Source organism: Bactrocera latifrons, unplaced genomic scaffold (genome assembly GCF_001853355.1).
Source record: "Bactrocera latifrons isolate USDA-ARS-PBARC rearing strain unplaced genomic scaffold, ASM185335v1 scaffold_53, whole genome shotgun sequence".
Lineage (NCBI taxonomy): Eukaryota > Metazoa > Arthropoda > Insecta > Diptera > Tephritidae > Bactrocera > Bactrocera latifrons.
Window position 1 is genome coordinate 1,445,435 of NW_017537190.1, and position 15,681 is coordinate 1,461,115.

At 36.4% G+C, this 15,681-nt stretch overlaps 1 protein-coding gene across 4 annotated transcripts in view; it reads left to right on the top strand.

The window, feature by feature from the left end:
- The first annotated feature begins 10,725 nt into the window (after positions 1 to 10,725).
- LOC108974141 (ABC transporter G family member 23) overlaps positions 10,726 to 15,681 on the top strand; it is a 112,711-nt gene continuing 107,755 nt past the window's right edge. For 2 of the 4 annotated variants that reach the window (XM_018941807.1, XM_018941810.1), the window contains exons 1-2: positions 10,726 to 10,903; positions 14,804 to 15,217. In XM_018941807.1, the coding sequence (XP_018797352.1) occupies positions 15,108 to 15,217 (110 nt within the window). In that variant the 5' untranslated portion in view covers positions 10,726 to 10,903; positions 14,804 to 15,107. Of the gene's footprint in view, positions 11,012 to 14,803; positions 15,218 to 15,681 lie in introns of those variants that run through there. The other 2 variants (XM_018941808.1, XM_018941806.1) reach the window with 2 other exon arrangements.

Sequence of the window (15,681 nt, forward strand, 5' to 3'; positions counted from 1 at the left end):
AAACTGAATAAACTGAATAGACAACAACAAAAATCACAAAAAAAGTTTTGATAAATTTTACTTCCTGCTCAATATGCCGGCATGAACAGCGCTGTGTTTAGTTGTGAACAACAAGTGGTTGACTTCCCACTCAAGCAAAGCAGCAAAGCGCCGCCAAACTGTTGAATGCGGCAGACGTTGACTTCTGCGTCGACTGTGACTGCGTTGGTGGCGTCGCGCTTTCGCTCTCACTTTTCAACGGTAGCCATGACATTGCTGGCTTTTGTTGTAATACGCTATTAACATGTTGTTGTAGACTCATACACACACACAGCCACATACACGTGATTGGTTAAATGAGCAATTGTTTATACACTTTTTGTATGCAAAGTTACTCAGGCACATACAAACAAACCAATAGTTATGCGTGTGTGTGTGTATGTGTGTTGGCGCGCGCCATGTTCGCAATTCGAAATATCCAAGTAAATGTCACTTAAACGACACAGCCAACGAAAGACGACGCAGCGAGCAATGGCTTGACGTTCAACTTTCTTCGATTCCGTTTCTTTGCCATGTGAAAATATCGCAAGCACACATGTGCGTGTGTTCATATGTATGCCTGTGTGTTTTTGTCTTCATACATATTTATATTTAGCCATAATAATTTTGTTTATATTAATTTTGGTTTGCTTCGGTGGGTCGATCGGGCGGTGTGTTTCTGCGGTTGGCGGCATTTGCCTAAATTTACTGCCTGATTGAGTTTTTAAGCTCGTTACAGTTATTTAGCGGAATTSGTCCAATTTCTCGTGCACTTTTCACTTAATCAAATATAAATATAAACATATGTACATATATATGTACATTCCTGCAGAGATACGAGTTTTATAAACTCTATATACCTGCTATTGTTTTTCGTATGTGGGGAAAGATGACGTGGGACTATAATTTTCCAGTTGGTTGTAATATTTGAGCTCATAATATTTGTACATACATATGTATGTAAACAAGCCTAGATACATGATTAAAACATTACATGGTACACTTTACTGACATACATATACATACATACAGGTGCATATTTCACATAAACGTAGGGTGACTAATTAGGAAAATATTAGGAAGTTAATTTTGCAAAAAGGGTTGGATGTGGCGAACTTTATTTTCAAGGAATGTGGGAAATTTCTAATATAAAACGGTCAATTTGTACAGCATCCATGCTATAGTGACTCGATCTGAATAATTTATTTGGAGATTACATCATTGTCTTAGACAAAAACCCATGCAAAATTTTGTAAGCATATTTCCTCAATTGAAAAAAATCGATACAAACACTTTATTCCGAGTCAGTTTGCATAGCGACTATATGCTATGGTGGTTCGATATGGACCAATTCGGCAATTTAGTAAATTTACGAAGAGAGACGGACATKTGTATAATTTTAAATGGATATCTCAAAAACTGAAGAATCAGTTCCCGTATAAACAGATGGGTGGACATGATKAAATCGACKCAGCTCGTCGTGCTGATGATTTACGTATATACTCGTATAGTACATTGTGAGAAAAAAGTATTCGAAATTTGTAAATAAAACGCAAAATATTTCATTATTATTCAATATTTATTTTATCGCTTTCAAAGTARTCCCCACCAGATGTAATATAYTTATGCCAACGATTTGTTCAGACCTCGAAACACTTTTCATAAGTACCAAGGTACCAGAAAAAATCTTACGCAACCAAATCTGGTGAATATGGTGGTTGAGCGATGGTGTTCATTGCGTTTTTGACATTAAATTCGGTCACAATCGTGACTCGATGTGATGGTGCATTATCATCATGTAAAATCCATAAACTGTTCTTTCACAATTCCGGCCGTTTTCGAAGGATGTTCTCACGCAACGCCTCAATAGAATTTCTTATTGACCGTCTGTCCTTCYGGARSAAATTATTGATGCACCAAAACACGAATACCGAAAAATACAATGAGCATCACCTTGAKTTTTCAGCGATTTTGGCGTGGTTCTTTTTGGTTTCGGCTTCTTTTATCCCTCCATTCCGATGATTGTTGACTTGTTTGCATATCAAACTCATAACCCATGTCTCATGGACAGTTATAATGCTCTTCCTGAATGTGGGTTTGGAATTCGCTCGTTCAAGCATGTCCAAAGAGACCTGTTTACGGTACTCTTTTTTAAAAAAATTCAGCTTTATCKGGACGAGTCGAGCAAGAACACGTTTCATGCCCTAAATATTCAGCAAACTCATTCGAACGGACTCGTGAGAGATGTCGAACTTTCTTTCCATCTCCCTAATACCTTCCTGATGGTTTTCAAGCACCATATCCTTTACTTYTTTATATWTTTATCAGTTGAAGAGGTCGAAAGTCGTCCAGAGCAAGGCAARTCTTCAACSATCGCTCCACCGTTTTTGACAGCTTTGTATCACTCATAGACTTTTGTTCTGATAAAACTGAAWCAACGTATGCCYTTTCCAACATTCGCAACGATTTCGCATTCCGATTCAGGAATACAAAAGTTGAGACAAATTGTTTGTTTGATATATTTTCCATTGTAAAAGACGCCACGGACTACTGAGGTGTACTGATGTAAGCAGCTGCTTTGAAGAAACTGGTTGACAGATCGCGCTCATATTTGGCATAGTAATTAAGGACAGYCTTATAAACTTATAAAAAGTAATTTTTTTTTACTAGGGGAATTTAAGTACAATTTTCTGGTTCTTCTTTGCCCCAATATACATTAAATGTAAAATTAGCAATAGATTCATTCTTATACCGTCTGATYAAATTTGACTCGGACTGGTCCACATAGACTCCGTGCACTAACGTAGATAAAAGATTTTTTTATGTTTGTATGAAGTTTGATCTCCATATGACAGTTAGTGTGTATTTCAAACCAGCTGTTAAGAACCCATGATACCGAATATGTAGTGCTCAGGGCTTATGCTTAACATTTTCGGTAAAATCGGTCCTAATATACAGATTTTCGAACTCCCGGATGACATTATACCCCATATATCGGCCAATATGTGATTTATCTGAATAAAATTGATTGCTTGTTTTTCTAATAAAGGTACATTATCATGCTTAGAATGAATACAATTGGGTGAAAACTTGCACTAGATCTCATTTAACCAACAAGCCTTATATACATGAAGGTATTACACCGACTTTAAGCCTTAYAAGTTGCAAGAGTATAAAATGTTCGGTTGCACGCGAATTTAGCCCAATCTTACTTGATTTTTATGAACTTTTATTTTTTATATATTCAGCTTTTTTTATTTATTTATTTTCTTATTTCGTTAATAGCAATTAATTGCATGTGATGGTTAAATCGTTGATTATGCATGACAAAGAAAGTGAATGTCAGATAAATAGTCATATATTTTTAAAAAGTRTGTGTGTATGCTTGTTAGCATACCTGCGGTTTCACATCATTATGTGATAGTCTCACATATTATATTTTTGGCATATTTCTTTTGGCAATTCGGAACTAAAATAACCAGAGGAAAAACAGATAGTGCTTTTAACCGACTGAAGTCGCAAAAMACCAAAAAAGAAAGGTAAATACAGAAAAAAAGAGTGAAATATAAAATAATCCTATTTTTACCCTTACTCTTACCCTTTTGAGGCAAGTATAATATTTCCAGAGCTGTCGCTAAACCGCCGGACCTATATCTAAAATATAGACTCCCTTTTATATTTGTTCGTTTTTGTTTTTTGTTCAATGCAAAGTTTTGTAAATATAATTACATAAATCCATATTTCGCTTAAAAATACTTTTGCTTTGAGACCAAAATTCTATTAGCACAACTTTCACTCCGAATTTTCCTCATTGATTTCGACCAGCTAAGGCAAACAATGAGTAATCGAGCAAATTAAGTGTGAAAGAAGCTAAAGAGGTGTCTGTGTTGACGTCGGTGTCGGCGTCACTGCCGTTTTCGTTTTCGTCCGACATGCAGCGTTCATAAGTGGCATAAATATTGAACTGGAAGCAGCTGATTGTGGAGCGTCAAGCAAAAAGTGAAAAAGCGTAAAAGAAAGAAATTCGTTCGTGAATCACGTAATGGACAGTGCCGTGGAAACGAAGCCATGAACGCGCCGTTTGTTGTTGTATGCATAGGTGGGGGCAGGTATTCGTGTGTGACGGCAACATGTTAAATGTAGAAAATTTACAAATTTCTTTTCGATATGTTGTTGTTGTAAATACAATATGCATAAATTTGACTTTCGGCGGCTGGCAGATAATAATACATATTATGCAAACTCTACTATCATTCGATGAAGTCAATCGAATCAATTGGTTTCGTTTGGTGGGGGGTGAAAGGTATTTCACGATGGTATTTTCGTATACAAATTGGGTTTCTGTATGTGCGTGTATGTGTGTGTGAATGCGTGTTAGCCGTTTCAATGACAAGCAAGTTAATACATATTAATTTTTGAATACGCATTCAGCTGTGTGGGAACTGGTTAGATGTAAGCTAGTCGAAGACTTGAAGCAGGTAGTATCAATGTTTACAATTGACAAAAAAAAAAATATTATATTTGTTTTATTCAAAAAGCATTTTTTAATAGAAAACTTTTGTAATAACTTTTATAATCATTTTTATTGAGCGTGGATATTTCCAATTTTATTTACCTTCAAACTCTCATATTATAGTTAAAATCGTTTTGAGTAAGCTTTTATCTACCTCCATTTCATTTTTGGTTGGATCGTAGGATTGAATGGATCTCACTTGGATAGATATTCGTCCTTTGTGGTACACAAAACCTTTTTGAAGTGTTCATATCAGWGGCTATCGAGCTACTTCAATCTCACACTGCCCAAAACCGGGCAATAGAGAAGAAAGTGATAAGATGATTTGACCTCRCCGCATAAGCAATTAAAGCCTTCAAATCTGTTTCATGTAAACACACCGAACTAAAGTGAAAAAACTAATTAGAACCTCTCCTACTTATCTTATACAAACCCATGTATAATTATATTTAACCCTTCTCAATTGTAAAAAGAGGATGGAGTCATGTATAGAAGTTCACGCAAGTGAGGAAAGTTCTTTGAGTGCCATTCACTCAAGAAAGGCAAGAAACAACTAATGCAATGCTCAAGTAATTCACGACTTTCGCTCTTAGATCAAGTAAAGTCTGTTTAACCAAAGAACATCCGTTTGAAGACGAACCATCCGTCTTTAGAGTTGTGCGCTGGGTTTGGGACCCACCACGTAAAAACGCCCCCACTGAAAAATTACAAAATTCTCGGATGAGAGACACCGTTTTTGATTATGACCATGGAAAACGCACTAAGGATTACAGTTTAAGGGTATGCAGCTGGAATATCTGATTGCTTAAATGGGAAAATGCCGCTACGAACTGGTTGATGTCTTCGTAAGAGTAAATACTGGCATCACCGCCGTCCAAGAAATGCGATGGACGGGACAAGGACAGAGACGAGTAGGTCCTTGTGGCATTTACTACAGTGGCCATATAAAGGAGCGCAAGTTTGTTGTGGTTTTCGGGGTCGGCGAGAGACTTCGTCGCCGAGTGCAATCATTCACTCCGGTGGATGAACGTCTAGCCACAAGCCGCATCAAAGCGAGGTTCTTCAACATATCGCTGATTTGTGCCCACGCAGCGACGGAAGAGAAGAACAATGTTACGAAAGCTGCCTTTTATAAGCGCTTGAAGCGCACCTATGAGAGCTGTCCCCGTCACGATGTCAAAATCGTGCTTGGCGCCTATAACGCTAGATTGGGTAAAGAATGTATCTTTGGCCCAACGGTTGGTAAATTCAGTCTCCACGACGAAACATCCCCAAATGGATCGAGTCTGATCGAGATCGCCGGAGACCGAAATATGGTTATATGTAGTACTAGAATCCAGTATAAGAAAATTCAGCAAGCCACAAGATCGATCATGTCACAGTAGACAGTCGGACGATTTGCTACTCGATTCCACTCCAGCTCTTTAAGAGCACTCGTCAGCAAATCGGTATAAGGGCACTGTGGGACGGCAATTCAAGTTTCTTAGTTGCCATTGGTTCTCGGCAAATTCAAAATAACTGCTGGTACGACGAGGAGTGCCGTGTCGCAGTAGAGAGAAAGCAGTTTTATTACCTCGCAACGTTACAATCGATCACAACGCATGCCGGATGGAATGGATGCCGAGGGTTAAAGGTGGAAGCGAGACGGATTTGCAAACAAAAAAAGAAAGAGGCCGAAATGCTTGACGAGCTGGTTGACAGGAGCGATTTTCGAAAATTCTACGAGAAGATACGGTGACTAAAAGATGGTTTCAAGACCGGTAGAATTCTCAGAACTAATCTACTGACTGATGTCCAGAGCCTAATAAATTTATGGAAAAAATACTTCTACAGCGTTGGAGCAGGAGTTCTATTGCTCGACCATGAACAAGTTCCAATAGCAATTACCCGTATGAGCCGAGCTATTCAAATACTGTGGCGAAGAATCGTGCACTTAGTTMTGCTTTCTCCAGAATAGATAAAGAAGAATTTCGTCTATCTTGGAACCAGTTTTATCAGTAACAACAATGCTRGACTCGAAATCCAACGCAGAGTAACTTTTACCAACAAATGCTACTTCGAACTGAGTAAGCAAACTCGTAATAATCCGTACCCTTCTAACTTCAATATAAGTCCGGCTAGAATTATTGAACCTGAAACAGGTGTTTTAATAGAGCCTTAGATAGCCACACCAACCTTTGCTAAGTGCAAGTAGTTGGGAGGACATTTTAAGTTTCACTCTGAGCCAGAAGACTTTCGCTATCGCACAAGTTCTGGTTGTTGACCAGACCGACTCGCTTCCAATCGAATGTTGTTGGCGTAAGGATGTCCTCCCTAGGCAGCGCACCGCCTTTGCAGTTTCCGGCATTTTACCTGCGACTATTAAAGTAAATGCACATCTCTCTTGAGTAGAGAAAACAATATACGCACCTACCTACGCCAAAAGGTCAAAATGTTTATATATATAAATATATATATTTTTTTGATTTGTTGTTATAATATAAATGAACTTATTCTTTACGAATTAAATACTTCTGAGTTTAGTAAATAAATGAAAAATAATTAATTATACAAAAAAAATGCAATATTGTTTTTGTTTACAATTTATTTGGGGTTTTCAGTTGTCATGATAGCGGTTTTTTGTACTAGAATGAGTGTAGTGAACTGCTTATCATCATATGAGAGTAAACTCGTGACGAGCGAACTTGGGCCGCGCTTCACAACTAATTTGCTTCCAACTGCTGTAAGCGACTAACTGATGAAGTTTTGGTAAAAAAGCTTTCAAGTATGAAATAAGACTCATTAGATAAGCGACCACTGCCGAAAATACTACCAAAATTGAAAGCTTTGCTTTCCACCGGCATCGAACCAACAAATCAACACCCGATAGCCAAGCACCCACACACTTGCCAGTCGCCGCTGAGCGCGGTTAGAATTGTTTTCATGCTTTGTTGTTGCAAAAACTTGTTTAAGGCATTTTATCGGCGTTAAGTATGTTATTGCTTAACACAATGCGCGTTGATGTTGGTCAATGACGCTGACTGGAATTATTTTGCCTCGCCATTTTCGTAATTGTCTGTGCAATAAAGCGCCCGCCAGCCTTTGCAAACGTTTGACTAAGCATGCGCAAACGTAATTTTCCACAATAAACAAATAATACAGAGATTAAGAAAATTCCAGATGACTTGCTGCTTGCTTAGTTGCTTATTGCCGTTGCAATGAACTCTGTCATGACTTGCCTTGGTGGCTTTTCTGTGCCCGCAGTGGCTTATTTGGCGGCATCACATATGCTACATACATATATGTCTAACTTTTATTATTCTTCTTTGCACGTCATGCAATAATTGTGTGGTAAATGTGTTTTGCTGTGCAGCTTTCGGTGCAAATACACTTGTTTGGTTACGAAATTGTGAGCAAGTTCGTGTCTTAWGTCTTTTGTTGTTATTTCTTTATTTGCTTGCTGTATTTATTCTAGTMTTCTGTGCGGAAATACTTAAATGTATGTTGTTGTTAGTGATATAATGTATGTGTGTAGGCATACACAAGCGCTTTTAAAAAATTTTAGCTTTTGAAGAACRCTTAAGTTTTTATTGGAGAGAAGTTATTGCAGTCAGATGAAGGTTGAATTTTTATAGAGTAGTAAAAGAGGAAGTTAGAACATCAAAGGGCTCTGGCGCGGCCAACACTTGCATTCCCATATATAGAATAGACCTGTAGGCTCATCTAGCTGGGCTGATGATCGATAAAACCAGGTGAGATAGCAAAAACACGGCAACAACTACAACTATAACAACAACAATAAAAATTACAACCACAACTGACTGCAACATGCCAATTGCAGATAAGAGCGGCTTAGGAGCTAGGTGTAAGTACAGGTTTCTGGACTCTTCGAGGAGCATGCGTAGGAAGATGATGATGTGCCCTCCTGTGGTGGCACTCTGAAGAAGGCATCCGCTGCGACTGTTGGCAGATGTTGCGAACGCCGCAACAAAAACACACTCGAGCAATACCCATTGAACAGGAGCAGGTGACTTCAAGAAAGTCGAAACCAGGAGTGAGCGAAGAAGSAAGAGAAAGCGGGGAGGAAAAATGCCCCCCATACCAAAAGCTGAACACCGGCCCTGTTGATCCTAGCAAGCATAAACCTTAAGTGGTGAATAGGACACCTTCGAGACAGAAAGTTGCCAGTGGCAGCAAATAGACTGTCTCAAAGCAGGAGCAGTAGAAGCAGCAGGAGCAGGAGAAGCAACCCTTCGTTGGAATCGGAGGAGATGTGTATAAGAGACAGGCATAAACCTTAAGTGGTGAATAGGACACCTTCGAGACAGAAAGTTGCCAGTGGCAGCAAATAGACTGTCTCAAAGCAGGAGCAGTAGAAGCAGCAGGAGCAGGAGAAGCAACCCTTCGTTKGAATCGGAGGTTAACGTAACCCCATCGGGGCTTGGTARCGAAAGGRCTGCTAATCCAGAGGTAACCAAACAGACAGCAAGCGGAAAAGCGAGCAGATGACGCCTTAAGAACYTCCGAGATCTAGGAGGTTAAAGGGGAACCAGCCACMGGCGGTCGTTCCAAATCCCGCTCCCATGGTGGAGGGTCAGCAAAAATATTCGTAAACCTTTTCGGTATTCGGACGGCGGTGCTCCAWGCAGCCTACGGTAGATTTTCAACAATCGAAACTGCAAAACGTGGACTCTGCGCTGATTTACCTCCCCTGAGTCAAATTCCGCCTTCTTGTCGTGCACTATAGAGAGCATTGCAGGCTCAGGAAGTACTTGTCCAACGTAAGCATAGTCTCTTGAGCAAACTGCCGGTTTTGCGAAATGAAATAACAAACTTCTTAACACCTGATTCTACATTATCCAGCAACTTATGGAAGCAGACTCATGACTCTATATTCCATCTACCTGGACAGGGATCACTTCACATTAGTCGAGCCCAGCAAGCTCCTGGAATTATTCATGGTGGTGGACTTTTCTTACCATATGTGATATAGAGGAGAGGGCACAATAGACCACAGGTTGCAGTGCAAAACATCAATTACTTTCTTCTAGCTGAGTTAAGAAAATATTTGCAAGGCTAGGCAGGAAAAAGCTGGAGCGACAGGGTACCTCTGGAGTCTGAAATAAAAACTTTAAGTATGACGAAAAAGAAGGAGATGCTAGTATTCTAAGAAGATTAAAGAATGATGGCACTTATAGGTGTACTAGAACATAAAGGTAATTTGACAAGTTTTTAGTGAGATGCTCCCACATTGCCTTCAAAACCAGGATATAAAAAAAAATGCAAAATATAAGCGCCCAATTATGAACCCCACATCCACAGATTTTGCTCTCATCTACCTAGCAACCAATCTAGTTAAAATAAAACACTTATTTTCTGCTAGAAAAATATGTATATTAAATTAAACTTGGAGTCAGATCTACTCCTTATTAWATGGCCTTGTAGTTACCCAAGTATTTTTTCACTGATATTTGAAAAAATTACAATTTCCCAAACACCAATCCTTCAATATTGAACACTGTGCTTATACTTCCTGATTAATTTTTGGCGTTTGTGTTTTTACAGCAATCTCCGGCAGCGTCGTTCCTGTTTTTAGCTTTACTATTTCTTTTTCTGCATTTTTTAGCTTCATATTCCCGCTCTCTCAATTTTGARCAAACCACCTGCTGTTCGCCTGCGCTCAGCCTGCGAGCGGTTTTTGAGAGCGACTCTTCATCAACATTTGAGCGGCARCGGCGATTTTCTGCATCATTTCCGCTTTGCGCCGAAGCTTCAGCGACGCTTAAATCACAWACACACACACTCACACATTTACCAAAATGGACTTAAGTGTGCTCTGCAGTTTGTTTATTAGCTGCCGCTAAAACGACGCGTCTGCCAGCCCTCGGCTATCAAGCTGCTGATTTTCATTAAWTATCACTCCTCATTTTCTATAATAGAGCTCTCTGTTTACTTCTGCAAACGAAATGCTTCACTGCCGAGTTTCGCTTTGTCATCGATTTTCGTGTATTTTGAATCTCAGCTGGCGATTTTCGGTGCTGATTATCTTACAATACGGTCGCTTTGCTTTCGCTTTCAATTTCTTTCTGCGCGTGTATTGGTGAGTGCGCCGCGCTGCGCTGCACGATCTGCCAATAAGCGCTGCGTCCAAATGTCGTCTGTCGGTGAGTCTTGCGCTGAACGCGGTGGCGGCTAATAGTTGCTGTTAGGTGCTAGAGTGCTTTAGCTGTGCCGTTGGCGAAGTCTTTACAGCGCGTCTTGTCTTCAAATCGCATATTAAGGCATTTCAAATTTTTTCTGCTGCTTTCAAATATCGGAGTTGAAATTTTGGAGTGTTTTTTCCGTTTGTTTACATAAACAGTTAAGCAACGTGCGCGCCTTATTGCAATAACGGTACAATGTTAAATCTTTAAAATCTAACGAAAATTTGGTTAACTCGTTAAGTTCGTGTCCGATTACTATAAAAAGTGGCTAATAAGCAAGTAATATAATTCACAAGTGGTCAGTGACAGTGGTTGGTTTTGGTTGTGTAAACTCGAAAGTTGTAACATTAAATACGAGTTATAAGAATAATCAGCATTTTTAGCATTTTTTAGAGTGTTGAGTGTAGAAGTGCTTTCAAATTGATTACTTTCAAGCTTCATTTTGAATTCTTTTTTATTTTTGTTGAGAAAATAAGCCGTAAAGTGTACAAAGATGGTTAACTGGAAATGAAAAAACTTATTTTTCGACAGTTAATTAAACAATTAAATAATAATTAWCAATATCATATTGAACCAAAATTCAACGTTTTTCAGACAAGGCTTAAGCGCTTAACCTCAATCTACAAAAAAATCTACATATACTATAATATAGAGACTATAATAGGCGCGTGTGGTCCAGGTCCAGCTGGTAGTTATATTTTTCATCGAAAATACTTCCGAAATAGATATTATTACTATTCTCAAAGTTCAGTTATAAGTCTGTACTCAGTATCCTATTACTATTTTCAAAATTCATTTAGAAGTCTACTAAGTACAGACTAAGCTTCGAAGAATGAAGTACTTTGTTGTATTGTTTGGTCTTAGAATACTATTATAATCTCCGAAAAGGGTGTATACAGAAAAGTGTGACAGTGATTTTGKCACAATTGATCGAATTGAAATTCGAAAAATCTGCTTTACTATTCAAAATCAATCAAAATGTTTATGCCTTTAGTTTTTAGTCACCTGTGTGTAGCAATGTTGCAACCTAATACATGAGAACATTGAAATCTAATTCATGAATTGATAAGAATCTTACCCAGCAGCTAACAAGTTATACTCGCCATGGTAAAGAACTCAATATTTTAATTTCGGAAGCTGTTCACCTCAGTTTCAAAAAAAAAATAAAATAAAAAATTTCATTAGTTGCTTCAGGTTTTTTGTGACTCTTCTATTGACACCTACTTGGTCAATTTCAAATGTGGCAGTGAAACATTCAGCGAATTTATCTAAGTAGCTGTCAAAAGCGGATCTGGATCTTATTTATAAACCTTAACGCCAAATATTAGGTTTAGGTTTAAAGTCTTTCAACTAAAAATGCGTTAAGGGCCCAAAGAATTCTCAAAACTGTTGATATACATTGTTTATTTCAATAAAGTTAAATCTAAACCTGAATTCGGATTACATAAAGTCTTGATTTTGGCAGAGTTTAACAACCATATGCATTACCAATTCGACACTGAAGTTTGTTTACACAGATTTTGAGAAAGTTTTCAAAATATAAATCCTGAAGTAGTAAACTCTTTCCGTTTGAAATATACGATTTCTTAACGTTTTAAACTCGAGTTTAATGTTTTGCGTTTATTGAACTCTGCGTTTAATGAAAATTTATTAAAAAATTAAATATAATGTTTTGGGTTTAGTAAACTTGGGTTTAATATTTTTTGTTTAATGAATTATGAGTTTAATAAAATTTGAAAACTAGTTATATAATTAAATCTATTATTTTGTGTTTATTAACCTCTGAGTTCACTGTTTAGTGTTTAGTAAACTCGGAGTTAAATAAATATGAAATGGATTAAAAAATTAAGTTTTATATTTGGTGTTTAGTAATTCGAGTTTAATGTTTTGAGTTTAATAANAACTTTTTGAGTTTATTAAACTCGGATTTTAATAAAATTTTAAAATCAATTTGCAAAATGAAGTTTATTTTTTGTGTTTATTAAACTCAGAGTTTAGCGTTTTGTGTTTAGTTAACTCAGAGTTTGGTTAATCAAAAAATTATAAAAGTAATAATGTTAAAAAAAATTTTCCTTTGTAATCTCGAGTTTAATATTTGCAGTGTTAATTTAAACATGAATTTAAAAAACAATATGTTTATTGTTTGTTTCTAATAAACTCTAATTTAATGTTTGAAGTATTACACTTCTGACTCTGAGCTTAAAATAAAATAAAAATATCAAAAAGAATTTACAAAAATAAAGATCAATATTGGGGTTAAAATAAACTCGAGTTAAATATTTTGGGCTTCATAAACTCTCAGTTAAAAATATAATAAAATGATACAAAGAATTAAAAAAAAATAGAGTTCAATATTGGGTTTTTATTAAACTCGAGTTTAATGTTTGGGGTTTGATAAACCGTAAGTTAAAATGAAATATAAACATGAATTCAAAAAATTAAGTTTAATATTTTGTTTTTAATAAACTCCAATTTAATTTTTGAAGTGTAATAAACTCATAGTTTAAAATAAAATAAAAATATCAAAATGTGTTAAAAAAACAAAGTTCAAATTTTTGTTTTTAATAAATTCGAGTTTCATATTTGGACTTAAATGAACTCTGAGTTAAATGAAGTATAAACATGAATTAAAAATAATGACATTTAATATTTTGCTTTTAATAAACTCGAGTTTTATTTTTTGTGTTTAATAAACTCTGAGTTTAGTTAAATTTCTTCATGTAGAAAATTAGGAAAAGTTTATATATTTATTAAAAAAAAAAAATTTAATGCGAATTGAAAGAACATTTGTGAATTGAGGTTAACAGCAGAATAATAGCTCGTCTATGGATAGRCAAYAAAAATTCACAAAAAATAGAGTWTAATACGAGATGAAGGATTTTTATGGTAAAATCCTTGCGACTCAATARTAAAATATTTAGTAAACTCGAGCTGTTAATAGGCTTCGCAAATTCCAACAAAGAGCATTTGAACGCGATTATGAAGAATGTTTAGCTGTGTGGAAAGCTCCCTGTCATCAATAGTTACTGAAAAATTTATTTATAATAATCAATAAACTTGAGTTTGTTAATAAGCTTCGAAAATTTATCAAAAATGGAGTTTAATACGAGCTGAGTATGATTAACTTCTTGTGACTCATTAGTTAAAATAATCAATAAGCTCGTGTTTGTTGATAGACTCCGAAAATTCACTAAAATAGACATTAATGTGWTTTAAGAGATTTTTGCTTCTTTCCTGTTCTCAAAAATGATTCAACAGCAAAATAATCAATAAACTCGTATTTGTGTTTCGAAAATTCGTCTTACCATTCGTTACACATAAAAGCCGATGATTAAGCTATTGACCGTTGAACGAAAGTAACATAACGTTTTTCATAATATGTCTTCCGAAGTATTATACATATATATGAGCCCAATCCTCAGCCTGACTCTCTGCGCTTAGTTTGTTAGTTTCGGCTCATAATTTCAGACTTTGTTAATTTTACAACACAACTTTGTGGACGTAACTTTATTCCTTATTGCTTGCTCGCACAAGCKTTTGCCTACAAATCCACAGCGTGAGCAAGCAGATATTCCAAGCATTTTTCATAAAAGTTATAAAAAGTGGCAGTAACTCATTGCCACTTATTTCATGGCGCTGCGGTTCATGTGTCTGGGCACTTTGTCTGATTATGCATTAATTGTGCATTATGTGAAAGAGCGGTAAAAGCGACCAAAACAACAACAAAAGCAATTTGCAAAAAAAAAAAAAAATTAACAAAACAACAAAAAAAATGCGAAATTTTTAAAGCTACCAGCAAAGTGCATTTAAAGTGTAAAAACAAAACAAACAAACAGTGAAGTAGTGAAATTATAAAAAAAAGAACAACAAAAAGTGCAATTAAAAAGTCAAAAACAATACATTTTCCGGCTGGTTTTGCGCATTATACGCCATTTCGCTTTTGCAGCGCGYATTCGGTTATTACTTAACGGTTTGCTTTTGTCTCGCAAATATGCGTCACATGGCGAGTGTTAAATAATTTTTCCATTTTTTCCAAATTTTACCCTTTTTTTAATTTTACCWTTTTTTTTACYATCGTTAASGTTTCAAGCGTGTCTCACACATACATATACATACAAACATCTGTGCATACCTCACAAAAGTGAAGCTAGTCAAACTAACAACTTTTAGTTTATAAAGAAAAAAAATCGTAAAGCAACTSCGTAAAATAGCGCTTAACGACGCAACTACAACAATAATAGCTACTAACAAACCGGTGCTACAACTATAGCGTGCAGTCCACCATTCTTACAAGAATCTGCACCAAAAGCCAGTGTTACCCTTTGTGCGTGTGTGCGTTTTTGTGTTCACTTTATTTYGTGCCTATTTGAGCGTAAAAGGAGATCGCCGCTGTAATGGCTCCCAAGAAAGAGGCAACCTTGAATCTACAACAACAACAACAGCAACAAGTTTTGGATATCGAGCGTATAAAGCGGCATTTCAGCTGGTCCGATCCAAATGCAATGTAAGTCAAATGGCATTTTTGCGCTTAAACATATACCTTTAAATATATATTTATATACATCTATATAGCCATAAGTAGATATATAACACAATGTAAATGATATAAAGAAATCCAAGCGTTGACACCGGCAAATAACTTAGGCGTTTAATGAGCAATCTTGATTGAGAAATGTGAGATATAAACTAAGTGTGTATGTTTGTGTTTACATATATAAAGTGCGTTAATCTGTGCATTAGTGTGTGTATGGCTTCGTGATTACAAGTAATCTCATATTACTAAAGTTCGTTTTCGTAATCTTTTGTTTATATACTAAGTTGCCCAGCAGAGGAATTCAAGTGCCCGAAAGTGGTGCGCGTTCTATTGAATTCGAACCTAGAACTAGTTGGTACATGTAAATACAACCTTATAGAAATACTACTGCAGTGAAAGTTATATATAAAGGACGCTCTGTTAAGCGGACATCT